Source organism: Stenella coeruleoalba (assembly GCF_951394435.1).
Source record: "Stenella coeruleoalba genome assembly, chromosome: 3".
Lineage (NCBI taxonomy): Eukaryota > Metazoa > Chordata > Mammalia > Artiodactyla > Delphinidae > Stenella > Stenella coeruleoalba.
Window position 1 is genome coordinate 76,918,032 of NC_137148.1, and position 10,413 is coordinate 76,928,444.

General features: G+C 45.8%; 1 protein-coding gene across 2 annotated transcripts; it reads right to left on the bottom strand.

Moving 5' to 3' along the window:
* Positions 1-283: 283 nt before the first annotated feature.
* GLRX (glutaredoxin) lies at positions 284-9,981 on the bottom strand. Of its 2 annotated transcripts, none has more exons than XM_079916310.1 (3): positions 9,374-9,981; positions 3,238-3,357; positions 284-1,644 (listed from the first exon to the last, which is right to left on the bottom strand). In XM_079916310.1, the coding sequence occupies exons 1-2, from the start codon at positions 9,578-9,580 to the stop codon at positions 3,244-3,246; spliced, it is 321 nt and encodes a 106-aa protein (XP_079772436.1). In that variant the 5' UTR covers positions 9,581-9,981; the 3' UTR covers positions 284-1,644; positions 3,238-3,243. The 2 variants fall into 2 exon arrangements, with proteins under 2 accessions (XP_079772436.1, XP_079772435.1); XM_079916309.1 differs by having other exon boundaries at positions 284-1,641; positions 9,374-9,975.
* Between the last annotated feature and the right edge of the window lie 432 nt (positions 9,982-10,413).

Genomic DNA, 10,413 nt, shown 5'->3' on the forward strand with positions numbered 1-10,413 from the left:
AGGGAGAGGAAGCCAAGACTACGAGAGTATTAGGAGAGAAATAGGAAAATGGAATGTGGTATGAAAAAGACTATTACTGAATCCTAAACATTATTCAATAGGCTAGTGTTGACATAGTCAAATTATGAAATTTACAAAATTACACCAACCGTTTCTACTCAGTGAAGGACAATAGCATGCGCCTGCAGGGGTTGAACATGAAAACACTTTAAATTGGTATATTCTGCAATAATCACATTCCTTAAGGTCTTGAGAACGTAGAAAAGAATTGGACAAAAATCACTGTGTGATCCACGGGTACTTCTTTATTAGAGAAGAAATTAACCATTCATACCAGAGACTACAGAGGGAAATTAACTTAAGCTTGCAATTCTAGAATAACTTTCACAATAAGGAATTCTTAAGTTTTCATAGAGTGAGGGGGAAAGAAAGGAGAGAGAGAAAATCATTTAGAACAGAGTTTCCCAAATTTGGCTACTTTCACAGACATATTCTTGGAGGTGGGTATACAAGTTGTCTATGTAACATTTAAAATTTTTTGATTTACTTTTTTTTTTTTTTTTTTTTTTTTTTTTGCTGTATGCGGGCCTCTCACTGTTGTGGCCTCTCCCGTTGAGGAGCACAGGCTCCGGACGCGCAGGCTCAGTGGTCTTGGCTCACGGGCCCAGCCGCTCCGCGGCATGTGGGATCTTCCCGGACCGGGGCACGAACCCGTGTCCCCTGCATCGGCAGGCGGACTCAACCACTGCGCCACCAGGGAAGCCCTTATGTTTTACTTTTGCTTATAAACAAATTAATACACACTTGTTCAGGATTCCCTGGACAACCGTGTTACATAACAGAGTGTTGCCACGTGATCGTAGCATCTGCATTTATACCTCTGATCCCTGTGGCCCAAAATGAAGACCAACCGTGCTTAACTTTTCAGTGGCGTCTCTCAGACTGAGTGCTCAGACCCTTCACGGAATTGTTGAATATTTCCTATGAGGTCTATGAGTTGTCACGGTTCAGAAAACTGGTTCACGGCAGTGATTCTCACAGTAGGAGGGGGTAGGAGGTGGGGTGGGGATGGTGGCTAAGGAGATACCCTTTGAAAAAGCATATTCAGAATATCTATTGATTTCATAATACAAATTCTGTAAAGTCAAACTCAACAAAATAATCTTTGGACAGTAGCAGAAAACCAACTATAGATTCAACCCAGGAGGTCTGGGATATACTTGGTTGAGAAACACTGGTGTTGAGGTAGAGGAGCCCCAGCATGTGGAGAACACGTAGTAAGGAACATGTGCCAAAGAGAAGGAACATCTTTTGGGTCAGTGAGTGAATCCTAAGCATATCTTGTCTTTTTGGAAACCAAAGGGCCAATCCACAAGAAACCTGAGACACCCATCGAACTTCTCAGACCTGTTGTTTTGGGCAAGTTGGTCCCCTTTTAGTACTGAGTCAAAAGAAGAAAAAGCTGTTTTTTGCCCCCAGAATGCCCCCCACCCACTTTATTTGCGTTAACATATTTCAAACTTTTAAGTAAACAGTTGCTGTAGCTGGGTAAACGTAGCCCCAGGTCCATCCATCAGGAAGTGCTGTCAGTATCTGCAATGCCATCCAGCTCTCAAGGGGGATATCAGCCTGGGGTCTGCTCTGCTAGGAAAAAATACAAAGAATTGGATTTTCTTGGAAAAGATCAATTCCTCTCATTTCCCTTTCATTACCAGAACATTTACTCTTGCTGTTTAAGCATAATCGGTTACAGATGGCCTTGAGATGCAAGTTGCCAGTAGAATACTGAGAGTATAATATACGGAAGGACAATGCAGATAAAGAGACCTGGGGAATATGGCAGACTCTAGTGCCCATGCCAGCATAGAGGTAGCTGGGGAAATGGTGTTTCCCACCTTCCCAGGAAAGTTGTAAGTTTTCTCTCATTCTCATCTAAGCCTAAATTGCTAAAGAGTGTTCCAGAAAAGGAAACATTTGGTACAGCAGTTAATTGGGTTTTGAGTGCTTTGTGCATGGGGTGAGGCCAGAAAGCTAACCCAAACAGACACAGTGTTTATTTGAGGGGATGATGTTGTAGAATTGTGATTAAAAGTTTATAACATTGACTATTTTATTTCAAGGGATTCAGTTGCATTTTTCAGACCTTGTTTTGTCACTTCCTGTTGCTATTCTGAGTAACCACCACAAATTATACGTACTCATTGCTCAAGGGTTATTTATTAATTAGTGGGCAATAAATACTCTTCAAAGAACATTTTAATTTGAACCCCTTTCTCCTTTGGCTAAAACAGAATCTTTCCACGTGTGAGTCAGTGCAATTGGCCTGCTTAGAAGCTAGCTCGCACTAACAAGAGCTGTGGGGAGGAGAGTCCATCAGACCCCAAAGGTATCTTGCTTCCTTTCTGAAGAATTCATCACCCTGTGGTTTTCCATTCAGTCAAAGATCTCCTTTAAGTTACAATTTTAGAAAACTCTGTTTTGTCATTTGGGAAGCCAATTAGATTGAATGGATTTGCAGGGTGAACACAGGTAAAGCAAAACTTACCTTGATTTCACATTGCACTTAGAATAATCTAGGTTGCTTCCCATGGCCTGTGTGCTCTGGTCCTTGCCCACATTTGTTACTACTTTTCCTTCTTTCTGCGCTTCACTCAGTCTGATCTGTCTTGCTTTCAGTTCCTTGAATATTCCATACTTGTCACCTCAGGGCCTTTGTACTTGCTATTATTCCTTCTGCCCGAAAAGCCCTTCTGCTTCATCTGTACATGGCCATCTCCCTGTTGTCAATCAGGTCTCAGCTCAACCAGCCCCTCTGAAAAAGGCCTTCCCTTACTACATTAGCTTAATTTGCTCCCCATCCCCCTGCCATGTTCTATCAAATTATTCATTTGTTTCAGGAATTATTTACTTGTTTTGGATCGGTCTACCTCTCTAGAATATAAGTTCCATATTATCTTTTTGTTCATCTCTGTATTCCCAGTGCCTCGTACAGTGTCTGGCACATAGTAAGTGCTAAATAAATATTTGTTAAATGAAGGTTGAGTGAAAAGCTTTCCTCCCATTGATGAAATTAACCCATTTGTAAAATGGGAAACTCATACATGACATCACAGTTCCTCAGATCACCCCGATCATTCTTTCCCTATCCAGAGTGCCTTCCTAGATTGTAATAAAACGTGGCGGTACAATTCCACCATCTCCCAGTGTTCCTGGCCCAGCGTCCCACCTGTCACTCACCTATAATTATTGTAGAGCTCCAATTTGCTTTAGCCTTGTCAACAGCTCCCCTTTCTCATGCATATTTACTAGATCATTGCATCCACCTATGCACTCTTGACCGATGAAGACCCGAGGTACCTAAAAAAGCAAACAAGCCAGGACATTTAGAGAACATCATTATTAGATTAGACATTTTATCCTTCCTCTAAATATTTCCCATGATCCAAAGCTTTTCAAATCACTTCACAACCTCCTCATGTATACTCTTTCAGGGCAGAACTTTATTATACGCATAAAATTATTCATTCAAGAACCTTCTTAAGCCAAGATGCTTTTCAAATAGAATGTTCTGTGTGTGTGAGATTGTCTAACTTGTCAAAGGGATTTAAAAATTTTACTCTATGTTTCAGGGAAAGAGTTTTGGTTGGCCGCAGCTGGACCACCCTGATTGAATTCTGGTTTCTCTACAGCTGGGACCACACCTGAGCCCTTAAACTGACCCATGGCAACCAGAAAGGAGTCTGTCTCTAAGTATAGCTGGAAAAGTATTTGCATCAGTTCTCTGTCTCTGATTTTAGACTCACAGTTTATTAGAGTCATCTCTCTCATCTGTGAGCTCTGTCCTCAGCTGGGGAAGGGGTGGTGGTGTCTGAATCTCCTTCTCTAATACCTGGCCCATCATAAGATGTTTAAGTGCTGCAGCCCCGGGAGCAAGGACATGCATCTGCTTTGGTTTCACACCTGGCATGGGTGGGTGGCCCAGGGTCAGCCAGGCTGACACAGTCATTCTACCTGCTGAACATGTTCATCTTGAGTCAACCTCAGGCTCCCTCCCTGCTGCTAGGTAAGGCGTGTTCCAGGTTTCTAGGTGGCTCTTGGAAGGAGGAGAGAGGAGGAAGTCTTTTCACTGTGGCTCAGGCAAATTCCAGGCCAGGGATGTTACAGAAAGGCTGACTGGCAGTGAAGAAACAACCACAATGCGGGTACCCTGAGTGGTCAGGAGCAAGCAGGTCCTCTCCCAGAACACTAGGAACATACCAGAAGGGGCAGGAGAGGTGAAAGACAGAAGGCGGCAAGAATATTTCCAAAGCTTTTGACTTTCCTCAGAAGGCATAGTAATTCAGATGCATTTTTAAATTGAGGTATAGTTGATGTACAATATAAGTTTCAGGTGTACAACACAGTGATTCAAAATTTTTATAAATTATATTCCACTTATTATAAAATATTGGCTATATTATCCGTGTTATACAACATATTCTTGTTGCTTATTTTATACATAATAGTTTGTACCTCTTAATCTCCTACCCCTGTATTGCCCCTCTTCCCTTCCCTCTCTCCACTGGTAACCACTGGTTTGTTCTCTATATCTGTGAGTCTGCTTCTTTTTGTTATATTCACTAATTTGTTGTATTTTTTCAGATTCCACATATAAGTGATATTATACAGTATTTGTCTTTCTCTGTCTGACTTATTTCACTTAGCATGATACCCTCTAGGTCCATCCATGTTGCTGCAAATGGCATTATTTCATTCTTTTTTATGGCTGAGTAATTAATATTCCATTATATATATATATATATATATATATATATATATATATATATACACACACCCCATCTTCTTTATCCATTCATCTGTTGATGGACACTTAGGTGACTTCCATATCTTGGAAACTGTCAATGCTGCTATGAACATTGGGGTGCATGTTCAGATGACTTTTTTTTTTTAAGTGTGAGAGTTGAGAAAAAGGGCAGGATTATTTCAGGTAAGTCCTTAACCTTATTTTTATTAAGAAGGGGGTCTGGGTGGAAGTAGGCTTTAAAAATTAAGGCCCCCAATTGAAAGACTCCTACACTCCATTGCCATGGCTATTTCCTATGTCCCAAGAGTGGGGAAGAGCACACAGGACTGTGTTCTGGCGAGAAAGCCTGGTAATGTCCACCTCAGTCACACAAGGTGACGCCCGTCCCGCCTGCACTGCCCACCTGTGTGGGGGCTTTGCAAGTGGAAGCGCCACCAAGGCAGCGTTGCTTTTTTACTAGCTGGAAGAATATGCAGAAACATAGGTCAGAGACCTAACTTGCCCCCTGGATCTGGCCATTGTAGGGAAAATAAAGCACCTCTCAAATTGCTGGGGGCCTTCTGGCTTCTATCTCCCCAGGAACAGTTGGCTGTGGTCAGTTGCAATGGTAAATAAAACAGAATCCTAATGTAATTCTAATACAGGGCTCCTTCTGTTGAAGCCATTACCTAAATGAGTAAAACTCATCTGAGCTTTCAATAAGGACGAGATGTATTCATTCTTGAACTTCTGTCAGTTCTGTTATTTTCAGAAAGAATTGAGCAATGGTCACTCCTCTTGCCACTTGCCACATCTCCACCTTTGGCCAGGGTGCTGGCCCAGGGGGTTAGAGTTCAGTTATTTGGAGAGAAGGCCCTGAGGAGTAAGGAGTCTTCTCCTCAGATAGCTGTTCTCAAACTTGAACCCTGCATCAGAACTGCAGAGGGCTTGTTAAAACATAGGTTTCTACTCCTTCCCCACACATTTCTGATACAGGAGATCCGGGCTGGGGCTCAAGAATTTGCATTTTGACAAGTTCCCAGGTGATGCTGACTCTCAGCGGTCACATCTGCAAACCGCTGGTTGGCACTGATAGTGGTTCATTCCTCCTGCGGTAACTGAGGCTTTGGGAACACACAGCTCTGCAGCAGCCCCCAGCCACCTGAGGCAGGCCCTGAAACATGATCAGGGCGGACTTCTGTGCAGACCATCTGGCACGCAAGCTGGCTTGCCTGAGAGCTGAAAGGCCCCGTTGCCCTCACACCCACCCTCTAGGCTAGGCAACAGTTGGCTGTGGTCAGTGTGATCAGTTGGCAGCAGGACAGTGTGGGAGGCTGTGGTGACAAAACAGGAAGCTGTTGATGCAGCTGAGGAAGGGAGACTCGTCCTCCGTGCCCTCCCCTCCTGGCCCATCCGCCTCTTTGGAGGAACTTGAGTCTGTTACTGCCAAGAAGCAGAGAACTGCCACCATAAAAGCAAGCTTGGGAATTCTGGGGCCCTTCCTCTCCCGGAGCTTTCTCCAGCCCCAGCTCCAGCTAGGTGGCATCTCCTGCACTCTGGTGTTACTCAGAGCCTCCCAACACTCTGCAGCACCTCCTTGGCTACTCCCTGGTACAAGCCACCATCTTTTCTCATCTGAATTACTGCTCTAGCCTCCAGAGGTCTCCCAGCTTCAACCCTCACCCTGGCCTTCCTGTAGTCTCTTTCCCCACAGCCACTGGAGCGACCCTTTCAAAATCAAGTCAGATAGGGTTATTCCTCTGCTCAAAACCCTTCAGTGGCATCTCATCTCCCGTCACAAGCACACTCCGTGTGATAGCTTGAAAGGCCTCGCCAACCTATACCGCGTGATCTCTCGGACCTCACCTCCTCCTGACTCATAATGTTCCACCCATGGAGGCCTCCTTGCCAGGCATACTTCTACCCCAGGACCTTAGCACTTGCTGTTCCCACTGCATGAAATGCCCTACCGCTACATTTCTGCATGCCTTGCTCCCTCACTCCCTTTAGAGATCTACTAAAATCAGTGAGGCCCTGATGACTCCATTTAAAACCGTACCTTGCTGCCTACAGCCCACCTGCCTTTCCTGTCTGTTTTTTTCTCCATAGCACACATCACTTACCACCTTCCAACATACTATTTTATTAATTGCATTTACTAGAATGTAAGTTCCACAAAGGCAGTCATTTTTGTTTGTTCTGTTCATGGCAGTATTTCCAATGTCCAGAAAAGCGCCTAGTGTAGTAGGTGCTTAAAAATATTTGTTGTATCTAGCAAAATTATCCTTCAAAACCAAAGGAGAAAAAGACTTTCTCAAACAAACAAAAGTTGAGGGAATTTGTTGCCCAAAGATCTGCCTCGTAAGGAACATTCAAAGACGTTCTTCAGAGAAAAGGAAAATGATAGAGGTCAGAAACTTGGATTTACATAAAGAAAGAACATCAGGAAAAGGAATAAGTGAACGCACTGATCTAGGAGCTGTGGCTATGGCGAAACCAGAACCAGTTTCTCCAGTACATGGCCTGATAGAAGGCCTACGTCTCTGTAATCAGTCAAGTCTTGCTGGGCTCCTACTATTTGCACAGCACACAGGCATCCCAGGATAAGCAAGATAGAGACAGCTCTCAAGGTTTCCAGTCTCTTCTAATAGAAACCCTTCACTGTTCGGGATCATGAAGTATACAACTTCAAAGGGTTTGTTTTTCCCCTTGGAGGAATGTCATTCAGGACTCAAGAACCTGTGAAAAGTATTTTGAAAAATTCAAAAACAAAAGACCACTAGAAGAAAAAGTGTTGCTTTACAATGAATTGAAAAAACAGGTGTTGAATGAATGCGTGAAGTGGTTTGTTTTTCCTGCTAGAGAATAGATGCTGCCGGGCTGAAAGGTGTAGCTCCCAAACCTGGTTGCAAATTAGAATTACCTTTTCATTTTTTTGACAGGAGAGAAACTCTATTTTCACTTCCAGATTTTTTGAGGTATAACCGGCAGATAAATATGTGTGTATTTAAGGTATACAATGTCATGGTCTGATACACATATGCTACATTAAGAAATGATTACCGCCATCAAGTTAATTAACATACCCATAACCTCACAGCTACCATTTGCACGTGTGTGTGGTGAGAACACTTGAGATCTAATCTCGTAGCAAACTGCAAGCATACGATACAGTATTACCAACTATAGTCACCATGCTGGACGTTACATCCCCAGAACTTATTCATCTTATAACTCAATGTGTGTATCCATGTCCTAGGGATCTTTAAAACTGCTGATGCCTGGCTGCCCCCTCCCATATTGTGATTTAATTGGCATGCGGTGTGACTTGGGCATTGGGAATTTTTTTTTTAAAAGCGCTTCAGGTGATTCTAATGAGCAGCAACATTTGGGAACCGCTGGCCCAGAGGGATGCCTCACAGCGGGGCCCACAGGTGTCCTTACACTGCCCTTTCCCTCCTTCCAGAGAAGAGGGTCCTCAGCTCACAGCAGGGGCCCTGGAAGCAATGGGGGTAGCGTGTTTTGCCTCTTCCTGCACCAGAAGGCTGATTTCTGACTGGAGAGGCGGGAAGAACAGAACAGCCTCCCAGGCTTTACACTGAGAAGCCAGAAAGAACACAGTAAGTCAAACTAAACCTGAGCTAGGATATGTGCTTCTGCAAGCGCTGTGTCCTAGAATGTGCGCCCTGAAAGGGAGTTTGGGTGACCTGGTGGGACAGGACTTACCACCTGAACTGATGCTGGCGATCTGGTTGGCTGGCTATCTCACTGGGAAGCCGTGGGTGCTGAGGAAGAGGAAGGCTGTTCACGTAAAGGACAGCGGTTCTTAGGGTCCCACTGTCTACTTATAGCAAGAAGGGATGTAGCGGTCACCTCCTCCAGCCTGGTGCTGCAGCCAGGAGGTCCCTGAGAGTCACAGAGCTGGTGACTTACCAGGATCACACAGCAAACCATTGTGAGAGCCATCCGGAACTCTGGTCTCTGGATTCCCTAACAGGCCTGGAAGCATCCCATAATTTAGATTAAGGAGCACTAATGAGCCGTTAGATGTTTCCAGAGGGAGGTGTTAGATAAGATAGGGAAGAATGAGCGATTTAGATGAAGGTTAAAGAGAGCCTAGAGAAAAGATGGAAGGACAGCAAATCCCACTTGGCCCTGTGCACACAGAGTGCACGCGATTCTTGTGCAACAACAGAAACGCACCGATCACACATGGCCCCTGCACGCCTCCTTCCACCCCAGCCCTGCAAGCGCAGACTGTCAGTGCTTCAAACAAAGAGTCCAGATAGTTCCTCAGTGACTCCTGGGCGGCTGCTGGGCCCGCTGCCCCTGACGCCCAACACAGTCAGCTGTGCTCCCTCCTCTGATCTGAGCACCGTTGGCCGAAGTCCAGCCGTCCATTCAAGGAAGCAGTGTCCTCTCTCAGGCGCCCTCCCCCACCTGCACAGCCCTCCAGCCGCCTGGAGTGACAGACAGAACCTTAGCGGTGTCCTAGAGAAAGGCACAGGCGTACCACGTTCACAGCCCCGACAAGAAAAAGGAATCTGGGAGCCTCCTCCCCAGCCTTTTAGAAGGAAACCCCAGGCTCACCGTTCTGGCTCCGGTGAGCTGTTGCAAATAATCTTGAATCTCGTTGGTGTCACTGCGGGCTGTGACATCGACAAATTCCAAAAGCCCTTGTTTGAAGGGCAAGTGGCTGAGGAGCTCCTGGGCCCTGCTGCTGTAGGGGCAGGTGGGCTTGATGAACACAACTACCTTCCCAGGCTGGATTTTACTGTTCACAAATGCTTGAGCCATGCTCACAGGCTGCTATCTCCTGGGGAGGAAACCTCGATTGCAGGTATTGCTTGGGAGAAAAGCGGGGCCCTGGCCAGCTGGCTCTTATTTAAAGGAACCTCCCTGGAGGAGGAGTTTGCCCGGTAGCGCGCTCGATTTTTAAAGGGCCAGTCCTGAAGTCGTTTCAGTCTGGAGTGATTCAGCAGCTAGAGCTTCGGAGGAACGCCCGCTGGTATGTCATCATCAGTAGCTATGTCCAGGGTGTCATTGTCCTCAGCCCTTTCAGGAGCGCCTGCTCTTGGGAAGGGAACAGAGCCTTGTCACTCTCCGGGGAAGCAGAAAGTGTGCAGCCCAGCCCCAGGGAGGGGGCGGAGAAGGCGGAGTCAAACCTTTGTTGTCTCAGACACAGTTTCTAAAAACACATGCAAACAGAATCATTCAAGAAACAGAATGCGCCGAGATCTCTTCAGAAGGAGTGAAATTCAGATGGTGACTCTGTGCCCCGTCTTGCTTGGCCTGCACTGTCTGTCGTGGTCACTGTTTAGTGGAATTAGTTCCCCACTTTTAAACATCTGGAGATTTCACAAAAGAATCTGGACCCGCGACCTCTCTCTGAAAAGTCAGGTCGTCTTCATTTGTGGCAGCAGCTGGGGCTGAGGAGCTGTTCTTTGGGTAGGGCAGACAGCGGCTCAGGTATGCCACTGCCCGCCCCCACCCCCCACCCCCCACCCCCCTCCGGGCTGGCTCACGCCTTCCAGACACCTGCTGTGCGTCCCTAAGCATTTGAGTTTGTGACCCTTGAACTGCACTTTAGCATGGAAGTGAATTCCAACACAAACCCACGTTTCAACCTG

Bases quoted from the DNA above. Each gene is read 5' to 3' on its own strand.
- GLRX (XM_079916310.1), bottom strand. From the start codon at position 9,580: ATGGCTCAAGCATTTGTGAACAGTAAAATCCAGCCTGGGAAGGTAGTT. The intron at 3,358-9,373 runs GTGAGCCTGGGG...TTGCTTTTTTAG, and splicing joins AGCTCACCGGAGCCAGAACG to GTACCTCGGGTCTTCATCGG.